This window comes from Lampris incognitus, chromosome 10, assembly GCF_029633865.1.
Source record: "Lampris incognitus isolate fLamInc1 chromosome 10, fLamInc1.hap2, whole genome shotgun sequence".
Classification (NCBI taxonomy): domain Eukaryota; kingdom Metazoa; phylum Chordata; class Actinopteri; order Lampriformes; family Lampridae; genus Lampris; species Lampris incognitus.
Window position 1 is genome coordinate 931,513 of NC_079220.1, and position 26,203 is coordinate 957,715.

General features: G+C 44.6%; 1 protein-coding gene across 1 annotated transcript in view; it reads left to right on the forward strand.

The window, feature by feature from the left end:
* Nucleotides 1-26,203, forward strand: part of itga2b (integrin, alpha 2b) — a 108,760-nt gene that overhangs the window by 49,470 nt on the left and 33,087 nt on the right. Inside the window, exons 10-20 of the mRNA XM_056288296.1 lie at nucleotides 8,922-8,984; nucleotides 11,829-11,881; nucleotides 12,191-12,263; nucleotides 15,218-15,353; nucleotides 15,638-15,823; nucleotides 16,007-16,052; nucleotides 16,307-16,408; nucleotides 19,528-19,583; nucleotides 20,168-20,319; nucleotides 23,194-23,307; nucleotides 23,438-23,505. Of these exons, the coding sequence (XP_056144271.1) occupies nucleotides 8,922-8,984; nucleotides 11,829-11,881; nucleotides 12,191-12,263; nucleotides 15,218-15,353; nucleotides 15,638-15,823; nucleotides 16,007-16,052; nucleotides 16,307-16,408; nucleotides 19,528-19,583; nucleotides 20,168-20,319; nucleotides 23,194-23,307; nucleotides 23,438-23,505 (1,049 nt within the window). The remainder of the gene's footprint in view (nucleotides 1-8,921; nucleotides 8,985-11,828; nucleotides 11,882-12,190; nucleotides 12,264-15,217; nucleotides 15,354-15,637; nucleotides 15,824-16,006; nucleotides 16,053-16,306; nucleotides 16,409-19,527; nucleotides 19,584-20,167; nucleotides 20,320-23,193; nucleotides 23,308-23,437; nucleotides 23,506-26,203) is intronic.

The following is a 26,203-nucleotide window of genomic DNA, read 5'->3' on the forward strand; positions in this document are numbered from 1 at the left end:
CTATATTAATGTTCTTTAATTACTGTATTTATACTCTATATTAATGTTCTTTACTTACTGTATTTACACTCTATATTAATGTCCTTTACTTACTGTATTTACACTCTATATTAATGTTCTTTACTTACTGTATTTATACTCTATATTAATACTATTTACTTACTGTATTTACACTCTATATTAATACCCTTTACTTACTGTATTTATACTCTATATTAATGTTCTTTACTTACTGTATTTATACTCTATATTAATACCCTTTACTTACTGTATTAATACTCTATATTAATACTATTTACTTACTGTATTTATACTCTATATTAATGTTCTTTACTTACTGTATTATAGTCTATATTAATACCCTTTACTTACTGTATTTATGCTCTATATTAATACTCTTTACTTGCTGTATTTATACTCTATATTAATACCCTTTACTTACTGTATTTATACTCTATATTAATACAATTTACTTACTGTATTTATACTCTATATTAATACTCGTTACTTACTGTATTTATACTCTATATTAATACTATTTACTTAGTGTATTTATACTCTATATTGATGCTCTTTAATTACTGCATTTATACTCTATATTAATGTTCTTTACTTGCTGTATTTATACTCTATATCAACACTCTTTACTTACTGTATTTAAACTCTATATTAATACTCTGTACTTACTGTATGTATACTCTATATTAACACTCTTTACTTACTGTATTTATACTTTAAATTAATACTCTTTACTTACTGTATTTATACTTTATATTAACACTCTTTACTTACTGTATATATACTCTATATTAATACTCTGTACTTACTGTATTTATACTCTATATTAACACTCTTTACTTACTGTATTTATACTTTAAATTAATACTCTTTACTTACTGTATTTATACTCTATATTAACACTCTTTACTTACTGTATTTATACTCTATATTAATTTTCTTTACTTACTGTAGTTATACTCTATATTAACACTCTTTACTTACTGTATATATACTCTATATTAATACTCTGTACTTACTGTATTTATACTCTATATTAACACTCTTTACTTACTGTATTTATACTTTAAATTAATACTCTTTACTTACTGTATTTATACTCTATATTAACACTCTTTACTTACTGTATTTATACTCTATATTAATTTTCTTTACTTACTGTAGTTATACTCTATATTAATGCTGTTTACTTACTGTATTTATAGTCTATATTATTAATGTGTGCTTACCGTATTTATACTCTATATTAGTGCTTTCTGCATAACTGCTAATATTGTAACAGTGTCAGTAGTGTAACAGTGCCAGTAGTGTAACAGTGTCAATAGTGTAACAGTATCAGTAGTGTGACAGTGTCAGTAATGTAACATTGTCGGTATTGTACCAGTGTCAGTAATATAACAGTGTTAGTAGTGTAACAGTATTAGCAGTGTAACGGTGTCAGTAATATAACTGTCAGTAGTGTATCAGTATCAGCAATGTAACAGTGTCAGTAGTGTAACAATATTAGCAGCGTAACAGCGTCAGTACTGTAACAGTGTCAGTAGTTTAACAGTAACAGTCGTTTAACAGTGTCAGCTATGTAACAGTGTCCGTGGCGTAACAGTTTCAGTAGTGTAACAGTGTCAGTAGTGTAACAGCAACAGTAGTGTAACAGTGTCAGTAATGTAACATTGTCAGTAGTGTAACAGTGTCAGTAGTGTAACAGTGCCAGTAGTGTAGCAGTATCAGCAGTGTAACAGTGGCAGTAGTGTAACAGTGTCAGTAATGTAACAGCGTCATTATTGTTAAAGGCTCAGTAATGTAAAAGTATCAGTATTGTAACAGTGTCAGTAATGTAACAGTATCAGTAGCGTAACAGTGTCAGTAATGTAACAGTGGCAGTAGTTTAACAGTATTACTCGTTTAACATTGTCAGCTATGTAACAGTGTCGGTGGTGTAACAGTGTTATCCAAAGGAGTTGAATCAAGTGCAACTGGGCTTGGTATATATCTGTGAAGACGTTTCGCCTCTCATCCAAGAGGCTTCCTCAGTTCGTGCCTTTCTGACTAGACCAACCTAGTCTGACTGGCTGGTGATGAAACTCAGAATTCATCCTCGAGGATAAATGATGAAAGGACGGCATTGTAAGTGGGAGATAGGTGGTGTCGCAGACCTCCTCCTCTGTTGAGGGATGGTTTACAGGAAACCTACACACACAGACCAATATCTACTTTTCAAATCACACTACCCTCTGGAACACAAACTGAGCGTCATCAGAACTCTGCAACACAGAGCTGACTATGTGCCCAGCAGCACTCAGGCCCAACAAGAAGAACACAAACACCTGAGGGGAGCTTTAACAACTTGCGGCTACCCCAGTTGGACCTTTGTGAAAACTGCAACACGTTCCAGAAAGACCAACCAGGTGAGCGACAAGGAGAAAAGGAACAGAAGGAATAACACAGTCATCCTGTATGTTTCTGGGGTCTCCGAGAAACTCAGGAGGATTTTCAACAAACACGGCATCCCGGTATACTTCAAACCCAGCAACACACTCCAACAAAAACTGGTTCATCCCAAAGACCGTGTACCACACACCCAGAAGAGCAATCTGGTGTATGTTGTACAATGCAATGAGGATTGCACTGACCTATACATAGGAGAAACCAAACAACCACTACACAACCGGATGGCCCAACACAGAAGGCCAAACTCCACTGACCTATACATAGGAGAAATCAAACAACCACTACACAAACGGATGGCCCAACACAGAAGGCCAAACTCCTCAGGACAAGACTCAGCAGTCTATCTACACCTAAAGGAGAAGACACTCTCCTTCGAGGACAGCAACGTACACGTTTTGGACAGAGAAGATAGATGGTTTGAAAGAGGGGTGAAGGAAGCCATCTATGTGAAACTGGAAAAACCATCCCTCAACAGAGGAGGAGGTCTGCGACACCACCTATCTCCCACTTACAATGCTGTCCTTTCATCTCTACCCAGGAGACTCAAGAAGCCTAGCCTCCAAGAACAACAGTCGCTCACTAACGGCTCCAACCACTCTCATGACCACTGAATAATGAAGTCGAAACTAACACCCCCAACAACCGTCGCTGCTAAACAAATGCAAATCTATAGCTCCGATAACGACGGGTGCGGCCACTACATCGGTACACAAAAGAGCCACGCATATCTATGGCTATGTTAGTGATGGGCGTTGGTAAACATCGGATCACAAAGAGCCACGCATATCAATAGCTCTGATAACGACTCCTAGAGGATGAATTCTGAGTTTAATCACCAGCCAGCCAGACTAGCTTGGTCTAGTCAGAAAGGCACGAACTGGGGAAGCCTCTTGGATGAGAGGCGGAACGTCTTCACGGATATATACCAAGTCCAGTTGCACGTGATTCAACTCCTTTGGATAACCAGGACCTGGATGAATGAGAACATTCACAGACATAGTGTAACAGTGTCAGTAATGTAACAGTATCAGTAGTGTAACAGTGTCAGTAATGTAACAGTATCAGTAGTGTAACAGTATCAATAGTGTAACAGTGTCAGTAATGTAACAGTATCAGTAGTGTAACAGTATCAGTAATGTAACAGTATCAGTAGTGTAACAGTGTCAGTAGTGTAACAGTGTCAGTAATGTAACAGTATCAGTAGTGTAACAGTGTCAGTAATGTAACAGTGTCAGTAGTGTAACAGTATCAGTAGTGTAACAGTGTCAGTAGTGTAACAGTATCAGTAGTGTAACAGTGTCAGTAGTGTAACAGTATCAGTAATGTAACAGTATCAGTAGTGTAACAGTGTCAGTAGTGTAACAGTATCAGTAGTGTAACAGTATCAGTAGTGTAACAGTGTCAGTAATGTAACAGTGTCAGTAGTGTAACAGTGTCAGTAATGTAACAGTATCAGTAGTGTAACAGTGTCAGTAGTGTAACAGTATCAGTAGTGTAACAGTGTCAGTAGTGTAACAGTGTCAGTAGTGTAACAGTGTCAGTAATGTAACAGTATCAGTAGTGTAACAGTATCAGTAGTGTAACAGTGTCAGTCGTGTAACAGTATCAGTAGTGTAACAATTTCAGTAGTTTAACACTTCCATGTATTATTTAGAGATATATTTTATTTGAGCAGCTAGTTCGTGCATGTACATATATGATATCCAGTTTAGTGTTCTACTTATTGTGTAGCATTATTTATTTATTTGCTATTTATAGCAGTAAAAGTAATTGTTTAGCATTATTTATTTATTTGTTATTTATAGCAGTAAAAGTAATTATGTAGCATTATTTATTTATTTACTATTTACAGCAGTAAAAGCAAGTATTCTTCACATCATTGCCGAAACATAGTTAAGAGCTGAGAAAGTATCCTACCTTGACAACTGTTAATTTATTGGAAGGCAACATGTTCCCTTCTCTTACAAGGTCATGTGGATTATGAAGAACCTGGAACCAATATCCTGGCCTGTGCTCAGCTAAAGAGCAGTGCAGCTGATATTCTATATTTAATACTTTATCTCCCTATGGAATAAAAGTTAGATGTGCTCAGCACTATGCACTACGGTTCAAAGCACAAGAAACCATCATAGCCTATATAAGATGATAAAAATCAACCCCAACAGATGGAACAAACCACAGGGCCTTTCTACACCACACATGTAGACAACATAACACAACAACAAACCACAGGGCCTTTCTACACCACAGATGTAGACAACATAACACAGCAACAAACCACAGGGCCTTTCTACACCACACATGTAGACAACATAACACAACAACAAACCACAGGGCCTTTCTACACCACAGATGTAGACAACATAACACAACAACAAACCACAGGGCCTTTCTACACCACACATGTAGACAACATAACACAACAACAAACCACAGGGCCTTTCTACACCACACATGTAGACAACATAACACAACAACAAACCACAGGGCCTTTCTACACCACAGATGTAGACAACATAACACAACAACAAACCACAGGGCCTTTCTACACCACACATGTAGACAACATAACACAACAACAAACCACAGGGCCTTTCTACACCACACATGTAGACAACATAACACAACAACAAACCACAGGGCCTTTCTACACCACAGATGTAGACAACATAACACAACAACAAACCACAGGGCCTTTCTACACCACAGATGGAGACAACATAACACAACAACAAACCACAGGGCCTTTCTACACCACAGATGTAGACAACATAACACAACAACAAACCACAGGGCCTTTCTACACCACAGATGGAGACAACATAACACAACAACAAACCACAGGGCCTTTCTACACCACAGATGGAGACAACATAACACAACAACAAACCACAGGGCCTTTCTACACCACAGATGGAGACAACATAACACAACAACAAACCACAGGGCCTTTCTACACCACAGATGGAGACAACATAACACAACAACAAACCACAGGGCCTTTCTACACCACAGATGGAGACAACATAACACAACAACAAACCACAGGGCCTTTCTACACCACAGATGTAGACAACATAACACAACAACAAACCACAGGGCCTTTCTACACCACAGATGTAGACAACATAACACAACAACAAACCACAGGGCCTTTCTACACCACACATGTAGACAACATAACACAGCAACAAACCACAGGGCCTTTCTACACCACAGATGTAGACAACATAACACAACAACAAACCACAGGGCCTTTCTACACCACAGATGGAGACAACATAACACAACAACAAACCACAGGGCCTTTCTACACCACAGATGGAGACAACATAACACAACAACAAACCACAGGGCCTTTCTACACCACAGATGGAGACAACATAACACAACAACAAACCACAGGGCCTTTCTACACCACAGATGGAGACAACATAACACAACAACAAACCACAGGGCCTTTCTACACCACAGATGGAGACAACATAACACAACAACAAACCACAGGGCCTTTCTACACCACAGATGGAGACAACATAACACAACAACAAACCACAGGGCCTTTCTACACCACAGATGGAGACAACATAACACAGCAACAAACCACAGGGCCTTTCTACACCACAGATGTAGACAACATAACACAACAACAAACCACAGGGCCTTTCTACACCACAGATGGAGACAACATAACACAACAACAAACCACAGGGCCTTTCTACACCACAGATGTAGACAACATAACACAACAACAAACCACAGGGCCTTTCTACACCACAGATGTAGACAACATAACACAACAACAAACCACAGGGCCTTTCTACACCACAGATGGAGATAACATAACACAACAACAAACCACAGGGCCTTTCTACACCACAGATGGAGACAACATAACACAACAACAAACCACAGGGCCTTTCTACACCACAGATGTAGACAACATAACACAACAACAAACCACAGGGCCTTTCTACACCACAGATGGAGACAACATAACACAACAACAAACCACAGGGCCTTTCTACACCACACATGTAGACAACATAACACAACAACAAACCACAGGGCCTTTCTACACCACAGATGGAGACAACATAACACAACAACAAACCACAGGGCCTTTCTACACCACAGATGGAGACAACATAACACGGCAGCAAAGAAAGGCTGAAGCCAAGTGCTGTAAAGTACTGTAAAGCATTCCTCTACATTTACACCTCTTTACAACCTGCCATTGCTGCCGTTCTTCAGCTCAGCCTACTTCTTTAGCAGGACAGTGAGGTTTTCCTTATAAACATCTCCGCATGTTTGGAAATCAGCTGTTCCTCTACATTCTCCACTGTGCTGGAAAGTCGCTAGAGGTAGTAGAGGTTCATCTGCAATGCGGTTTGGTTTCTGGTGTCACCGCCATGTTCCACATCTTCACCCAGTAATTCAGCACATAGCCTGCAAAGAGCCAGCTTGGGATACTTTCTCTGGGGGCTCGGAGCTGCTCGGCTCCAAACTGTTCTTATCATCATACTGCCATTCCTGGCCAGGGCCTTAACGGGCAGCCAGGGTAGCCGAAAGCAGAACATGCAGCTGTGGCTTGAGTGCGTCTGGGAAATATCAGTTTTTATACCTTTTATTAGTAAAAAAAAAAAAAGAAGCAAACATTAGGTGTATTTTATACATTTTTGTTGGTTAAACTATTTAGGCAAGAGTAGGGTGCAGGTGGAGGAGAGCCTGGAGAGGTGGAGGTATGCACTGGAGAGAAGAGGAATGAAAGTCAGTAGGAGTAAGACGGAATACCTATGTGTGAATGAGAGAGAGGACAGTGGAATGGTCAGGATGCAAGGAGTGGAGGTGATGAAGGTGTATGAGTTTAAATACTTGGGGTCAACTGTCCAAAGTAACGGGGAGTGCAGAAGAGAAGAGAGGTGAAGAAGAGAGTGCAGGCAGGGTGGAGTGGGTGGAGAAGAGTGTCAGGAGTGATGTGCGACAGAAGGGTACCAGCAAGAGTTAAAGGGAAGGTTTACAAGATGGTAGTGAGACCAGCTATGTTATATGGTTTGGAGACAGTGGCACTGATGAAAAGACAGGAGGAGGAGCTGGAGGTGGCAGAGATGAAGATGATAAGATTTTCATTGGGAGTGATGAAGAAGGACAGGATTAGGAACGAGTATATTAGAGGGACAGCTCAGGTTGGACGGTTTGGAGACAAAGCAAGAGAGACAAGACTGAGATGGTGTGGACATGTGTGGAGGAGAGATGCTGGGTATATTGGGAGAAGGATGCTGAATATGGAGCTGCCAGGGAAGAGGAGAAGAGGAAGGCCAAAGAGGAGGTTTATGGATGTGGTGAGGGAGGACATGCAGGTGGCTGGTATCAGTGCAGAAACAGGTTGTCAACCTGCATAAAGAAGTTTGTCAAATGTTCTTGATGGTTCTAAAAGATAGACATTTTTGTACCTGGTGACAGCAAACCCCATCCTTGCCAGCTTGAACCAAATTGTTCTGCTTTAGCTTCTGACAAATCTAAGTCCCTAACCAGGTCATTTAATCCTGGCTGTGTTATCAGATGACGTTAACCGGGCATAAGGGTTCACCATCTGGATCAGTGTCGTTTTCCACATCTGGTTCATGCGTTGTGGCATCGTCATCTGCCTCATCTAGGCTCCATGTCCCTGGTGGCTTCGGTACTGGCAAACTGTCATCATGTGGCACTGGTGTCATGGCTGAGGGCAGGTTGGGGTATTCAGTAGATTTCTTATTTTTAGTAGAGAAGCCAGATACTTTGGTCAGACAGAAGTAATAGTCCGTGACGTGATCCTTCTGTTCTTGCCGTATCATTGGGACTGCAAATGGAGTTGACTTCTGAGGACCTCTGAGCCAAGCTCTCAGGTTGTCTGCACATGTTGCACAACAAATGTGGGGAGCCCAGGGTTTCTCTTGGTCGCCAATGTTACATCTGAAGTAGAGCTCACAGGCTTTCTTAATCAGTGCAGTCATGGTGTGTCTTTGAGTCTTAAGCGTGTCCTCTCCACGGATGTAACAGGATGTAATGCAGCTGCTGCAGCACTGACGAGACATTTCTGCTGTATTAAACCTTCCTGAAGACAATCAATCCTGTTGTTAAGTATACTCACTATTCTGCTGCCTAAAGAACTTGTGCATCATCAACATGCATCCCAACAGCATGTGTACATGTGAGCAGCTGGTGTCAGAGAGCTGGAACTAAGATACTATATCAGTTGTGTTATAGCTTCAGTAGTGTAACAGTGTCAGTAGTGTTACAGGTGTCAATACTGGTATAGTGTCAGTAGTGTAACAGTGTCAGTAGTGTTACAGGTGTCAATACTGGTATAGTGTCAGTAGTGTTACAGTGTCAGTAGTGTAACAGTTTCAGTAGTCCTGCAGTGGCAGCAGTTTTAGTGTCTGTAGTGTAACAGTATCTGTACCTTGCTGTTTCAGGTGAAGATCTTTGATGGAACCAGTGGAACACTGAGAATTACTCATACATTTTTGGGGGGGCAGGTAATGCACGTGCACACACACACACAGACACACACACACACACACACATCATCATCATCATCATCATCATCATCATTATTGGCGGTCAGGCTTGAGTATGACTGTCATCCTTCTAGGTCCTTGTGGGTCTTCAGGTGGGTAGAGAGCCCGATCCTGGAGCCGCATATTTTGGGGCAATGTGGGCAAGGGTCTGAAGAAGTGGTTGAGGATGTGGTTTGGGCCTTTTTGGTAACTCACTCCTTTCTGAGTCTGCACTTGTTTTCAGCTGCACGGTGGAGGTCATGGTAGTAGTACCCAGCATCCTCATGGACAACCAGTCTCCAGGCCTCCCTGTTTTCTGTTGCTTGTTCCCAGGTGTTAAAGTTGATGCCAAACCTTTTGATGTGGGCCTTGATGTTATCTTTATATCACCCCTTTTGCCCTCCAGGGCCACGGCGTCCTGTCACGAGCTGAGAGTAAAGCACTTGTTTCGGGAGGTGAGAGTCAGACATGAGGACATGACCAGTCCATCTCAGTTGAGGTTTTGCGATAGTGGCAGTTATAATAGGCATATTGGCCTCCTCGAAGACACTGACATTGGAGCGCTTATCCTCCCAGCTCATCTTAAGGATCTTCCTGAGGTGTCGCTGTTGGTATGCGTCGGGTGTCTTCAGGGGCCTACTATATGTGGGTCAGGTTTCTGACCCATACAGTTGGGTGGGCTGCACTGCCGCGTTGTACACCAGAATTTTTGTTCTGGCCTAAAGGCCACAGTTTTCAAAAACCCTTTTACTCAATCTTTAGAAGACCCGACTGGCACAACTGAAACGATGGATGCCACCTTGCTGAGCTTCCTCTGGGCATCAATGAACGCCTGATGACAATAAGACTGGTGCTTGTAAATAACCAAAGCATCACTGTCATCAGTGAATACGCTCTTGACTCACAAGATGAAGTAAGTAAGACCTTCTATGCTGACCTGGACAATGTTCTCATCAAAGTCCCCAAGGAGGAAAAACAAATCCTGCTTGGAGATTTCAATGCCAGAGTGTGACAAAACTACAACTTGTGGAGAGGCATAATTGGCATGGAAGGAGTTGGAAACACAAACTCCAATGGCATCCTGCTGTTAACAACATGCTCAGAACACAGCCTACCATCACTGACACACTCTTCTGCCAGAAGAGCAAATTTAAATGAACCTGGAGGCACCCTCTTTCTAACATTCAGCACCTCATTGACTACATTATCATCCATTATAGAGACCGACAGGAGGTACTTGACACCAGAGTGATGATCAGGGCAGATGACTGCTGGACTGACCACTGCTTTATCCACTCCACCCTGTCCATCGATCTTCACCTGAAAAGAAGGATGCAGAAAAAGCAGAGCTGCCCAAAGCTCAACCTAGAAAGACTGACTGATACCCCCTCTCGTCAACAATTACAGGCCATGCTCAGTGCATCAATGCCCAAGCAGTATCCAGATGATTTTGAAAGCCCCTGGGATATGTTCAGGACTGCAGTCACTGGCATCTGTAAAACCACTCTTGGACATAAGATGACGAGCCACCAAGATTGGTTTGATGAGAATGACCTGGAAATCCAACGATTAATCAACATGATGAGGCAAGCCTTTACTATCTGGCAGAGTGACATCAACTGTCAAAATAAAAGAGCTGCCCATGCAAGAGTAAGTCGCCCGTTCAAAGCCAGGTCAGGGAATTGAAGAACCAGTGGTGGACGAAGAAGGCCCTTGAGACCCCCTCCCCACACACACACACATATATAGTCTTATATAGACTTGACTGTATGTCTGTGAATGTTCTCATTCATCCAGGTCATGGTTAGCCAAAGGAGTTGAATCAAGTGTAACTGGACTTGGTATATATCCGTGAAGACGTTTCGCCTCTCATCCAAGAGGCTTCCTCAGTTCGTGCCTTTCTGACTAGACCAAGCTAGTCTGACTGGCTGGTGATGAGACTCAGATATTTATCCTCTAGGACAGTGTTTCTCAACCGGGGGTCCGCGGACCCCTAGTGGTCCGTGGTGTAATTGCAAGGGGTCCGTGAAAATGAAATATCTTTAAAAAAAAGATCCTATGACATTTATAGAAATAGGATTATTTTACTCAAATGTGACTGAGACGTTTATCTAGCTAAACTATAAAGGGTAACAGGACTTTTTTCTCTAATTACATCTGTTTCACAAGTGTAATTTATTGTATTTTAATAAGAGATCTCCCTCCCGTTTGCATTGTTAAAAGTTACTGCATAAAAATTCTGTTGTTACATATATCTGAAAGTTACTGAATACATATTCTGTTTTGTTACATATATCTGAAAGTTACTGAATACATATTCTGTTTTGTTAACTATATCTAAGTTACAATTGAAAGCTCTTATTTTTGCCTCAAAGAGTGAATAAATGCTATAATGCAATTTAAAATGCAGTTTCTACTGTTTCTACAAATTGCAACCCCCTCCCCCAACATCAGGTGGAGGGGTCCTCAGGGTAGATCAAAAATACGCAGGGGGTTCAGGACCCCAAAAAGGTTGAGAACCACTGCTCTAGGAGTCGTTGTCAGAGCTATATATGTCCATGGCTCTTTGTGATCTTTGTGGTCTAGTCAGAAAGGCACGAACTGAGGAAGCCTCTTGGATGAGAGGCGAAACGTCTTCACGGATCTATACCAAGCCCAGTTGCACTTGATTCAACTCCTTTGGATGACTTGACTATATATAATCTTTATATATCGAACTTAAACCTTTGTTTTCATATGTAGATTTGAGCTGTGTGCTAGTTAGCTAATATCTCATCTATGTTGTGTTGACATGGTATTCTGACATTTTGTCTTTTCCTGTAGGTGGCGTCCTATTTTGGACACAGTGTGGCTGTAACTGACATTAACAGTGATGGGTGGGAAGCTCTTGATTTAATCACACATTTATCTTTTTTATCTGAGAGATTTTTTTTTTGCGTTTTTGGTCAGTTGAGTCTAAGAGTAAACGATGATATCTGCTGTCCTTTCCTGTGTACCTACTTGTTGTTACTGTCTCCATTCATCACTGTACATCTGTTAGGTCTTGTTTTTATTCAAATAGTACTCGCAGTAGTTTCTTGGAAGACATCTCAAGTCATTCTGTGTGTGTGTGTGTGTGTGTGTGTGTGTGTGTGTGTGTGTGTGTGTGTGTGTGTGTGTGTGTGTGTGTGTGTGTGTCCCCTCAGGTTAGATGATGTATTGGTTGGAGCTCCTCTCTTCATGGACAGAGTGAAAGGCCAGCTTCAGGAACGAGGACAGGTCTCTGCCGTCTTTATTATCTAATATGTTCACATTCATGATATAATCTTCATCAACAACATCAAACTATATCAATCAATTAATCAGTCATCAATCAATTTTATTGAACATTTTAAAAAACATAAGCAGTGAAAACAAACAAGATCAGAAACATATAAACAACAAATAAGCAACTCAAATACAACAAATCATGTTCAAAGACGTAAGAAGTTGAGAATTTCTCTAGTCCTGACCCCTTATACTACTCATGCATTGATAGTAGAAAGTAGTTGATAACACTAGAAATACTAGAAAATGAAAGTTCAATTTACAGCCATCAGTGTCCATGATTCTGTCTCAGTCTACTCAAACAAATCAACCTATTTGGAAAAAAAAACTGGTTACTTGTTCATCCCATAACCATTCAGTATGTTGTTTCTTGACAGTGTTTGTAGTCCAGATAGAGTACCACATGTTTTCAGCTCATCACTGGTCCATCTCATAACCGTTCAGTATGTTGTTCCACCAAGGTGGTCCCTTGTCTCCGATTCTGTCTGTGATATTCATGGACAGGATCTCAAGGTGCAGCCAAGGTGAGGAGTGTGTCCATTTTGGGAACCTCAGAATTGCGTCTCTGCTCTTCGCAGATGGTGTGGTTTTGTTGGCTTCATCAGAACGTGACCTCCAGCTGAGCACTGGGGCGGTTTGCAGCTGAGTGTGGAATGGCCGGGATGAGAGTCAGCACCTCCAAGTCTGAGGCCATGGTTCTCTACCGGAACATGGTGGATTACTCCCTCCGGGTTGGGGATGAGTTGCTGCCTCAAGTGAAGGAGTTCAAGTATCTTGGGGTCTTGTTCACGAGTGAGGGCAGAATGGAGCGAGAGATTGACAGGCGGATTGGTGCAAATTCAGCAGTAATGCAGATGTTGTACCGGACCATTGTGGTGAAGAAGGAGCTGAGCCGGGAGGCACAGCTCTCAAGTTACCAGTCAATCTTTATTCCAATCCTCACCTATGGTCATGAGCTTTGGGTAGTGACTGAAAGGGTGGGATCACGGATACAAGCAGCTGAAATGAGTTTCCTCCGTAGGGTGTCTGGGCTCAGCCTTAGAGATAGGGTGAGGAGCTCGGAAATCCGGAGGGAGCTCGGAGTAGAGCCGCTGCTCCTTCGCATCGAAAGGAGCCAGCTGAGATGTTCAGGCATCTGATTAGGATGCCTCCTGGACGCCTTCCTTTGGAGGTTTACCGGGCATGACCAACTGGGAGGAGACCCCGGGGTAGACCCACAACGCACTGGAGGGACTACATGTCCAATCTGACCTGGGAATGCCTTGGGATCCCCCAGGAGGAGCTGGAGGGCATTGCTGGCGAGAGGGACGTCTGGAGTGCCCTACTTAGCTTGCTGCCACTGCGACCTGACCCTGGAAAAGCAGCTGAAGATGAAATGAGATGATGAGATGTTGTTTCTGGACAGTGTTTGTAGTCCAGATAGAGCACCACATGTTTTCAGCTCATCACTGGCCCATCTCATAACCGTTCAGTATGTTGTTTCTGGAGAGTGTTTGTAGTCCAGGTAGAGTACCACATGATTTCAGCTCATCACTGCAGTTATTTCACAAACCAACCCATTTGGCTGTAACACTGATGTTCTGCATCTGTCCTTATTGGTGTCTGTGAATGCTCCCATTCACTCAGGTCATGGTTATCCAAAGGAGTTGAATCAAGCGCAACTGGACTTGGTATATATCTGTGAAGACGTTTCACCTCTCATCCAAGAGGCTTCCTCAGTTCGTTCCTTTCTGACTAGACCAAGCTAGTCTGACCGGCTGGTGATGAGACTCAGATATTTATCCTCTTTGGAGTCGTTATCAGAGCTATTGATGTGCATGGCTCTTTGTGATCCGATGTTAAGCAGCGACGGTCGTTGGGGGTGTTAGTTTCGACTTCATTGTTCAGTGGTCATGAGAGTGGTTGGAGCCGTTAGTGAGCGACTGTTGTTCTTGGAGGCTAGGCTTCTTGAGTCTCCTGGGTAGAGATGAAAGGACGGCACTGTAAGTGGGAGATAGGTGGTGTCGCAGACCTCCTCCTCTGTTGAGGGATGGTTTTTCCAGTTTCACATAGATGGCTTCCTTCACCCCTCTTTCAAACCATCTATCTTCTCTGTCCAAAACGTGTACGTTGCTGTCCTCGAAGGAGTGTGTCTTCTCCTTTAGGTGTAGATAGACTGCTGAGTCTTGTCCTGAGGAGTTTGGCCTTCTGTGTTGGGCCATCCGTTTGTGTAGTGGTTGTTTGGTTTCTCCTATGTATAGGTCAGTGCAATCCTCATTGCATTGTACAGCATACACTAGATTGCTCTTCTGGGTGTGTGGTACACGGTCTTTGGGATGAACCAGTCTTTGTGGGAGTGTGTTGCTGGGTTTGAAGTATACCGGGATGTGGTGTTTGTTGAAAATTCTCCTGAGTTTCTCGGAGACCCCAGAAACATACGGGATGACTGTGTTATTCCTTCTGTTCCTTTTCTCCTCGTCGCTCACCTGGTTGGTCTTTCTGGAACGTGTTGCAGTTTTCACAAAGCTCCAACTGGGGTAGCCGCAGGTTTTTAAAGCTCCTTATTGGTGGCTTTTTGAATACACAGGTTCCTCTCAACTCTCATATTGGGTTTACTTTCTCTCAGTTGGAACAACCCTTATATTTATATATATGTAAGAAAAAACTTTCAATTCTAAAAAAAAAACGTTTTTTCCTACATTTATATTGATATTCCGCTCCTCATTAGCTGAGCACTTTTATCAACACCATTGACAGTTTCTGAAAAAAAAAAAAAACCCGCTCTCTCTCTCTTTCTCTCTCTCTATTTATATATATATATATATATATATATAAAACATTATCATATCAATAAATATATATACTCGCATCCATTTGTATTCATATTTCTTTACCGTAATCTTTAACGTTTTAATTATTGTTTTCAGGTGGTTATATATCTACAGAGAAGACACGCCCCCTTTGCTTCTCGTCCTGACCAATCACTGACTGGCCCCTCCCTCTATGGACGCTTTGGTTCTGCCCTGGCTGCCCTGGGGGACCTGGACATGGATAGTTACCAAGGTTAAACAAACACACACACACACACAGAAGCAGAACCACATACTTGTAAGTGGAAGTGCTCCAGGTGTAAGAGAAAGTGTACTGAGAAAAAGAAGTCATAGTGGGAGTAACAGGACATTTTTTTGGGATTAACATTTATGTCAACTAATGGTGTTTGTTCATTCTGTCTGTCTTCAATTATCCAATTTTATGTCTCTCTATCTCTCCCTCCCCCCTCTCTCTCCCTTTCTCTCTTTCCCTCCCTCTCTCTCTCCATCTCTCCCTCTCTCTCTGTCTGTCTCTAGATGTAGCAGTGGGGGCTCCCTGGGCGGGTGAAAATGGGCGTGGCCAGGTGTTGGTGTATCTGGGAAACAGTGATGGTTTATCAGCCACACCCTCCCAGGTGATCGACAGCTTGTTTCCTAGCAGCAGGGCAGCGTTTGGCTTCACGCTGAGGGGCGGGGTGGATATCGATGGGAATGGCTATCCAGGTGAGGAGGCAGAGCCCCTGTGTTTAGCTAAAGTGTTTAAAGTCTGCTCTTTTTACATGAATTGAACAAATTTCTACCATTTAATTTCAAATCTAGACCTTTTGAATATGTCTGTCTGTCTTTTTGTCTGTCTTTCCATTTGCCTTTCTGTCTGTCTCTGTCTTTCTGTCTGACTGTCTACAGACTTGCTGGTTGGAGCATGGGGAGCAGACCAAGCTGTAGTTTATAGGTACTGATAATAGTGAGAGGAGTCATATCAGTAGTATCAGTACTCACACTACTTATGATAGACTAGCTTGGTCTAGTCAGAAAGGCACGAACTGAGGAAGCCTCTTGGATGAGAGGCGAAACGTCTTCACAGATATATATCAAGTCCAGTTGCACTTGATTCAATTCCTTTGGATACTTATGATACTGCAATCCTTATTATGATGGTATAAAAGTGTGTTTGTGTGTGTGTGTGTGTATATGTTTGTGATCTAGAGCCCAGGCAGTGATCCGGTCCAGAGTTTATCTCTCTCTCTTTCCAGACTTTCTGAATCCTGACATCAAACTCTGTCAATCCGACAGAACCCCTGTCTCCTGGTAACTACCGACTAACCAACCAACCAACTAACTAACCAAGCTGCAAACATATTACCACCAACTGAATACATACATATATACATACATGCTACTACTATTACTACTAGTTCTTTGACACATGATGTGGCGCAACCGGGACACAATGTTAGCAACAAACCAGAGGTCATCAGGCGTTTCGGGTCTTAACATCAGGGTTGATGCTAGATCCAACGGGGTGTAGGTACGGAAGTAGCCGTGATTGGCTGTTGCGTCGGCCAATTGACAGCACGGAACCTCGAAGCACAACGACTTGAAAAAAATGATGTGCACTGAAACATTTAGCTAGCTAGCTTACAACTGACCTTAACATTGCCAGATCATACTGTAACGATAGCTAACGTTAACGTTTGCTAACAATGGAAATTCAAAAAGAATTTAAACCCTAACCAACAAGCAATCACGTCTACTTCCGTGCCTACACCCCGTTGGATCTAGCATCAACCTAACATCAGACACCCTCGCCAGAGCGACCCAACTGGAGGTGATCAAGCCCCAACTGGTGTCCAGGTAGTGCATTATGCCGCACGTCAGCCATCTTCACCCAGAGCCAACGGGAAGCCTTTTCAGCAGCTTTCCAAATGCTTTCCTAAGGGCTCTTCTTCTTTGCAGCCCACAAATCACCAAGAGTCCCAAGACCTGGTATAGAGACTGGCCTGCAAAGCCCCTGCAGCCCACTTAACTGGCTCACAGTGGGCCCACCACCATTCCTCCAACAATCAGCTATCAGATCTGCATACCTGATTCTCTTCCTTTCTTGTGCCTCATCCATCTGATCTTCCCAGGGAACAGTTAGCTCTAGCAAAGCTTGGCTGCCATGGACATCAGGACCACATCTGGCCTGAGTGTGTTACTACCCTTTCTCCTCTCCTGCTGCCTCTGGACATGCCTTCCCCTTCTCCTTCTACCTCCTCCTACAGTAGCATAGTTTCCACTGGCACCCTGCTGGCCAACAGTAAAGGTGGCGGTCATTGGTAATTTCGGCCTCGACCGATCCAGTATGGAAATCTGATTCATGATCCGCATATTTGATTTGGCAAAGACTTTATGCCGGACGCCCTTCCTGATGCAACCCTCCTGATTTATCCAGGCTTGGGACCAGCACAAAGAATGCCCTGGCTTGAGCATTCTCAGTGGCTGGGTTAATGCATACTTACACACTAATACTAAAAATGTTAATGCGACACAAATTGTTAGCATCCAGAAGCATCCTGCTGTATTGTTCCCCCGACTTTTTTTCTCCCCAGCTGTACACGGCCAATTACCCCACTCCCCCGAGCCTTCCCAGCCACTGCTCCACCCCCTCTGTCGATCCGGGGAGGGCTGCAGACTACCATGTCTCCTCCGATACATGTGGAGTCACCAGCCGCTTCTTTTCACCTGACAATGAGGAGTTTCGCCAGGGGAATGTGGCGCGTGGCAGGATCACGCTATTCCCCCCCAGTTCCCCCTCCCCCTGAACAGATGCTCCGACCGACCAGAGGAGGCGCTAGTGCAGCGACCAGGACACACACCCACACCCGGCGTCCAGCCAACAGACACGGCCAATTGTGTCTGTAGGTACCCCTAACCAAACCAGAGGTAACACGGGGATTCGAACCGGGATCCCTGTGTTGGTAGGCCATGGAATAGACCGCTACGCTACCGGGACGCCCCTGTGTCGGCTTTTCCACGATAAAAGCCGCGGGCTCTGAAGACGGGGTCCGCTTTGACTCAATTCCAAAAAAACTTTGCCACTCGCCACTTGAAAAAATAATTACGTTAATTTACAAACTCAAAAATGTTCCACATTTGTTTCTAAGTTAACATAATAAAGAAATAAAAAGACCAATTATGGCATGAAACAAACTTAAATAGCGATAGTGGTCAAAAGACTTTTTGCCACCGCCGCTTCGGTCACCCCACATTTAGTGTCCAACCCCTCTGGATGCCAACCATGGCGCCCCCTGCTGGGCGTCTCTCTCCAAGTTATATAGCCAGCTGACGAGGGATTGGAATCACCTGGGTTTAACCAGCAGCTCCACAGCAGGAGGGACATTACCTGGAGAGGGACATGTATACACATACACACAGCACTAGGGCTGTAACACCCCCTCCCATAACCAGCAGGGGTCGTGTACAAAGGTGAGCACCTGGTTTCTATCACACCACAAATCAACGCAATCCATTACAAACAATAATATACAATATACAGTAGTAAGCACATTCCTATATGACACTTCCTTTGAATAAATGTGAAGGAATAAACAAGCACAAAAGCATTTACCAAAAGACAGCCCCTGCTGTATTGGTTTTTGTTGAACCTGCTGCCTCTGCCTGTTAGACTCTATCTCTAACATATAAGCGTCAGTGGTGTTTTGTCGAACCGCAGCCATCATGACTTTTAATGACTTCAGGTTTAAGAATGTCAAAGGAAGGCAGGAATCCAGTCTTCAGTCCCTCCAACAAGGCAACCAGCCAGAGTTCCAGTTCGATAGCATGGACTCAGTGGCCGGAAAACTCAGAAACTGAAACACACAATACAAGATCTGGATCTTAGCGCTTGCTCAGAGTACCCCAGTAGGGGGCAGTCTTCCCTCTGGGCCTAATAAATAACAAAAACCCCAGTGCAGTGACGGGGACACTGTACTGTAGGAGATGCCGTCCTTTCGATGAGACGGGGTTCCCCGGTGTCCTGGCAACATTCCCAAACTGGCTCTCTCCATCTGGCCACCTCATCACCCCCATGTAACTGGCTCAATGGTTCCTCCTTCTCCACCTCCAGCTGATGTGTGGTGAGCGTTCTGGTGCAACATGGCTGCCGTGCACCACCCAGGTGGTGCTACACATTGGTGGTGACTGAAGTGAGTTAGCCCTTCAAGGTGAAGCGCTTTAGGTGTCTAGAAAAGTGCTGTATAAATGTAATGATGATGAAGATGATTATTATGATTATCATTATGACACTGCGCAAACATTTTTAGAGTCCAAAGAACTGTGTTGATTTAATAAAAAAACAAATTATAACACCTTGGATAACATGTTCTTTCTCTCTCTCTCACTCGCTCTCTTTCCATCTCTCTTAATCTGTCTCTCTCTTTTCTTAGTTTTGTTGTCCAGGTGTGTGTGGATGTGTTTGGTCACAGTATTCCACAAGAAATAGGTAACACACTCAATCAATCAATCAATCAATCAACCAACAAACAAACGACCAGCCTGTCATGCAGTCGGGCAGGCTCTTGTGTTCCTAGGCAGAGTGTAAATACAAACCGTTCATCTAGATCCATGAAGACTTGGGTCTTCTGGTTTTGTTTCCATCGGGTCTGGTTTTGGAAATAATTAATTCCTGGATCCTAATTCCAGCCCTGCTCAGGATGGAATACTGAATATGAGCTAACAGTGCTGTCAATCCTGATTGGTCGAGTAACGTGTCATCACACCATCACCCTACACTTCAGCTACGACCACCATTTTACACATGGCAGCAAGAGAATTGCTTTTGTTAGCTGACGAATGACGTTGACATTGTGTTGCTTTTTGTGTTGTTTCCTAAACTTCACAGCTCTTGAAATACAATAGAAGCAACAAGAAGAACCCATAGCAGAACTTGACACAGGTTCTTGAATGTTCTAGATATGTAAAGCTCCAGGTTATGGGGCCCGTGTGGTTGTGATGGTGGGTAAGGACTTGTATTATTTGTGTGCTATCATTTGTGTTTCTCTCTCTGCATGCTTGCTGGATAAGCAGTTTTGGGAGCAGAGCTTCATCTGGACAGGATGAAACAGTCCATGGCCCGGCGGACACTCCTGCTGTCCACCAAGCAACCACAGGAGAAATTCAACATGACCATACAGAGAGATGTGGGTGTGGCCTGTGTGAATAAGACCGCCTATCTGAGGGTGAGTGACAGAAAGATGTGGGTGTGGCCTGTGTCAATAAGACCGCCTATCTGAGGGTGAGTGACAGAAAGATGTGGGTGTGGCCTGTGTGAATAAGACCGCCTATCTGAGGGTGAGTGACATATAAATTTGAGTGTGGCCTGTGTGAATAAGACCGCCCATCTGAGGGTGAGTGACAGAAAGATTTGGGTGTGGCCTGTGTGAATAAGACCGCCCACCTGAGGGTGAGTGACAGATGTGGGTGTGACCTGTGTGAATAAGACCGCCCATCTGAGGGTGAGTGACAGATGTGGGTGTGACCTGTGTGAATAAGACCGCCCATCTGAGGGTGAGTGACAGAAAGATTTGGGTGTGGCCTGTGTAAATAAGATCGCCCACCTGAGGGTGAGTGACAGATGTGGGTGTGACCTGTGTGAATAAGACCGCCCATCTGAGGGTGAGTGACAGAAAGATTTGGGTGTGGCCTGTGTGAATAAGACCGCCCACCTGAGGGTGAGTGACAGATGTGGGTGTGACCTGTGTGAATAAGACCGCCCATCTGAGGGTGAGTGACAGATGTGGGTGTGACCTGTGTGAATAAGACCGCCCATCTGAGGGTGAGTGACAGAAAGATTTGGGTGTGGCCTGTGTAAATAAGATCGCCTATCTGAGGGTGAGTGACAGAAAGATGTGGGTGTGGCCTGTGTGAATAAGACCGCCCACCTGAGGGTGAGTGACAGATGTGGGTGTGACCTGTGTGAATAAGACCGCCCATTTGAGGGTGAGTGACAGAAAGATGTGGGTGTGGCCTGTCTGAATAAGACCGCCCATCTGAGGGTGAGTGACATATAAATGTGGATGTGACCTGTGTAAATAAGACCGCCTATCTGAGGGTGAGTGATAGAAAGATGTGGGTGTGGCCTGTGTGAATAAGACCGCCTATCTGAGGGTGAGTGACAGAAAGATGTGGGTGTGGCCTGTGTAAATAAGACCGCCTATCTGAGGGTGAGTGACAGAAAGATGTGGGTGTGGCCTGTGTGAATAAGACCGCCTATCTGAGGGTGAGTGACATATAAATGTGGGTGTGACCTGTGTAAATAAGACCGCCCATCTGAGGGTGAGTGACAGAAAGATGTGGGTGTGGCCTGTGTGAATAAGACCGACTATCTGAGGGGGAGTGACAGAAAGATGTGGGTGTGGCCTGTGTAAATAAGACCGCCTATCTGAGGGTGAGTGACAGAAAGATGTGGGTGTGGCCTGTGTGAATAAGACCGCCCATCTGAGGGTGAGTGACGGATGTGGGTGTGGCCTGTGTGAATAAGACCACCTATCTGAGGGGGAGTGACAGATGTGGGTGTGACCTGTGTGAATAAGACCACCTATCTGAGGGGGAGTGACAGATGTGGGTGTGACCTGTGTGAATAAGACCGTCTATCTGAGGGTGAGTGACATATAAATGTGGGTGTGACCTGTGTAAATAAGACCGCCCATCTGAGGGTGAGTGACAGAAAGATGTGGGTGTGGCCTGTGTGAATAAGACCGACTATCTGAGGGGGAGTGACAGAAAGATGTGGGTGTGGCCTGTGTAAATAAGACTGCCTATCTGAGGGTGAGTGACAGAAAGATGTGGGTGTGGCCTGTGTGAATAAGACCGACTATCTGAGGGGGAGTGACAGAAAGATGTGGGTGTGGCCTGTGTGAATAAGACCACCTATCTGAAGGTGAGTGACAGAAAGATGTGGGTGTGGCCTGTGTGAATAAGACCGTCTATCTGAGGGGGAGTGACAGATGTGGGTGTGACCTGTGTGAATAAGACCGCCTATCTAAGGGGGAGTGACAGATGTGGGTGTGACCTGTGTGAATAAGACCGCCTATCTGAGGGGGAGTGACAGATGTGGGTGTGACCTGTGTAAATAAGACCACCTATCTGAAGGTGAGTGACAGAAAGATGTGGGTGTGGCCTGTGTGAATAAGACCGCCCATCTGAGGGTGAGTGACAGATGTGGGTGTGGCCTGTGTGAATAAGACCGTCTATCTGAGGGGGAGTGACAGATGTGGGTGTGACCTGTGTGAATAAGACCGCCTATCTGAGGGGGAGTGACAGATGTGGGTGTGACCTGTGTAAATAAGACCACCTATCTGAAGGTGAGTGACAGAAAGATGTGGGTGTGGCCTGTGTGAATAAGACCGCCCATCTGAGGGTGAGTGACAGATGTGGGTGTGGCCTGTGTGAATAAGACCACCTATCTGAGGGGGAGTGACAGATGTGGGTGTGACCTGTGTGAATAAGACCACCTATCTGAAGGTGAGTGACAGAAAGATGTGGGTGTGGCCTGTGTGAATAAGACCGTCTATTTGAGGGTGACTGACAGGCTGGAGCCGAACAAACAGCACACAAACTCAGGAAAAAGAACTGAACAAGTGTGTGTGTATGTGTGCGCGTCTGTTTGTGTGTGGGCGTGTGTTTTTTTGTATATGTGTGCGTGTGAGTGTTGGTTTGTGTCCAAAGGAGTTGAATCAAGTGCAAGTGGACTTGGTATATATCCAGTATATATCCTCTCATCCAAGAGGCTTCCTCAGTACGTACCTTTCTGGCTGACTGGCTGGTGATGAGACTCAGTCATCAGCAGCCAGTCAGACTAGCTTGGTCTAGTCAGAAAGGCACGAACTGAGGAAGCCTCTTGGATGAGAGGATATATACTGGATATATACCAAGTCCACTTGCACTTCGTTCATCTCCTTTGGATGACCATGACCTGGATGAATGAGAACATTAACAGACATGTTGGTTTGTGTGTGTGTGTGTGTGTGTGTGTGTGTGTGTGTGTGTATGTTTGTGTGGGTGTGTGTGTGTGTGTGTATGTGTGTGTGTGTGTGTGTGGGGGGGGGGCTTAGTCTGAAGAGGAGTTTCGGGACAAGTTGAGTCCAATCTTCATCACTCTTCACATCAGCTTGCTGGATGATACCAAGGATGCTTTGCTATATGGACACACACAAGCTGCAGGACAGGTGACCTAAACACACCCAAACACAAACACGCACACACAGACACACAAACAAGCACACACCAAGATGTTCTGAAAAACTCTTCCCTCACTGATGTGTGTGTGTGTGTGTGTGTGTGTGTGTGTGTGTGTAGACCAGGATTATTCTGGACTGTGGTGAGGACAACGTGTGTGTTCCTGACCTGCAGCTGAAAGCTGTTGCGTGAGTATCAGCCAAGAGCCAACGTCTCAAACTTTCACTTTTCCCATTTTTAATCATTCAACCTCCCAAACCCAGTCCCCTGTGTAGCTGGAGGCAGGGTCCCAAACCCAGTCCCCTGTGTACCTGGAGGCAGAGTCCAAAACCCAGTCCTCTGTGCAGCTGGAGGCAGAGTCCAAAACCCAGTCCTCTGTGCAGCTGGAGGCAGAGTCCCAAACCCAGCCCCCTGTGTAGCTGGAGGCAGGGTCCAAAACCCAGTCCCCTGCGTAGCTGGAGGCAGAGTCCAAAACCCAGTCCTCTGTGCAGCTGGAGGCAGAGTCCCAAACCCAGCCCCCTGTGTAGCTGGAGGCAGGGTCCAAAACCCAGTCCCCTGTGTACCTGGAGGCAGGGTCCAAAACCCGGTCCCCTGTGTAGCTGGAGGCAGGGTCCAAAACCCAGTCCCCTGTGTACCTGGAGGCAGAGTCCAAAACCCAGTCCCCTGTGTAACTGGAGGCAGAGTCCCAAACCCAGCCCCCTGTGTAGCTGGAGGCAGGGTCTGTAAAAACCATGTGCAGCTGGAGGAAGGGTCTCTAAAATCATGTGCAGCTGGAGGAAGGGTCTTTAAAACGTTTTGAGTAACTGACACATCTGTAAACACATTGTTTATTTCATTTGTTTTATTCTATTTTATTTTATGTTTTCATGTTATGTGACTTGGTAGGGACACAATGTATCTTACTCTATACTCAGTGCTGCACACTGAGTTCATAGCTGATACTGTTCTCCTGCTCTGTTCCCACTGACTTCATAGTTGATGCTGTTCTCCTGCTCTGTTCCCACTGACTTCATAGCTGATGCTGTTCTCCTGCTCTATTCCCAACCGAGTTTATAGCTGATACTGTTCTCCTGCTCTGTTCCCACTGACTTCATAGCTGATGCTGTTCTCCTGCTCTATTCCCAACCGAGTTTATAGCTGATGCTGTTCTCCTGCTCTGTTCCCACTGAGTTCATAGCTGATACTGTTCTCCTGCTCTGTTCCCCACTGAGTTCATAGCTGATCCTGTTCCCTGCTGAGTTCATAGCTGATGCTGTTCTCCTGCTCTGTTCCCCCTGAGTTCATAGCTGATCCTGTTCCCCCTGAGTTCATAGCTGATGCTGTTCTCCTGCTCTGTTGCCCACTGACTTCATAGCTGATGCTGTTCTCCTGCTCTGTTCCCCACTCACTTCATAGCTGATCCGGTTCCCTGCTGAGTTCATAGCTGATGCTGTTCTCCTGCTCTGTTCCCCGAGTTCATAGTTGATGCCGTTCTCCTGCTCTGTTCCCCACTGTCTTCAAAGCTGATGCTGTTCTCCTGCTCTGTTCCCCACTGAGTTCATAGCTGATGCTGTTCTCCTGCTCTGTTCCCCACTGAGTTCATAGCTGATGCTGTTGTCCTGCTCTGTTCCCCACTGAGTTCATAGCTGATGCTGTTCTCCTGCTCTGTTCCCCACTGAGTTCATAGCTGATGCTGTTCTCCTGCTCTGTTCCCCACTGAGTTCATAGCTGATGCTGTTGTCCTGCTCTGTTCCCCACTGAGTTCATAGCTGATGCTGTTCTCTTGCTTTGTTCCCCACTGAGTTCACAGCTGATGCTGTTCTCCTGCTCTGTTCCCCACTGAGTTCATAGCTGATGCTGTTCTCCTGCTCTGTTCCCCACTGTCTTCAAAGCTGATGCTGTTCTCCTGCTCTGTTCCCCACTGAGTTCATAGCTGATGCTGTTCTCCTGCTCTGTTTCCAGTCAGCCTTTCAAAACACACAATTCATTCAAAATGCATTGATCTGAAAAACAAAAAGATCTAGTTTGCAAAAACATATATCTCCATTTTCTCACTTTCTGTGAATCACCAGAACTCGGGTTGTTTTGATTAGGTAAAAATCTACTACTGCTACTACTGCTACTACTACTACTACTACTATTACTGCTATTACTTTCAGCTGCTCCCGTTACGGGGCACCACAGCAGATCATCTGTTTCCATTCCATTTGATTAGGTAAAAAATAACTTAATCAAATTTAAGAAATTAATCCTATCATTCCCGCCATTTGACCTCACAGTCTCGGCACGGATATCATCATGCCTTGCTGGTATCTCCGCATGGATGAAAGAACACCACCTTCAACTTCACCTATCTAAGACTGAGCTCCTTGTCATCCCAGCCAGTCCATCCTTACAACAACAGATCAATACCCAGCTTGGATCAACCCAACTCATGTCCACAAAGTCTGCCCGAAACCTTGGTATCATGATTGATGACCAACTAACCTTTAAGGTTAAAGTTAATTGCTCGGTTGTATTGATTTGCCCCGTACAACATCAGGAAAATTAGACCCTACCTGTCTGAGCATGCAGCACAACTCCTGGTGCAGGCTGCTGTTATATCGCGCATTGACTACTGCAAGTCCTTACTGGCAGGTCTCCCTGCATGAACTTTCAAACATCTGCAAATGATCCAGAGTGCGGCGGCGCGTCTGGTCTTCAACCAACCCAAAACACCACATGTCACTCCGCTGTTCATATCCCTCCACTGTCTCCTAGTTGCTACCCAGGCGTCCAGGTAGTGTGGCGGGCTATTCCATTGCTTATCAACACGGGGATCGCCTGTTCGAATCTCCGTGTTACCTCCAGCTTGGTCGGGCATCCCTGGAGAAACAATTGGCCATGTCTGCAGGTGGGAAGCTGGCT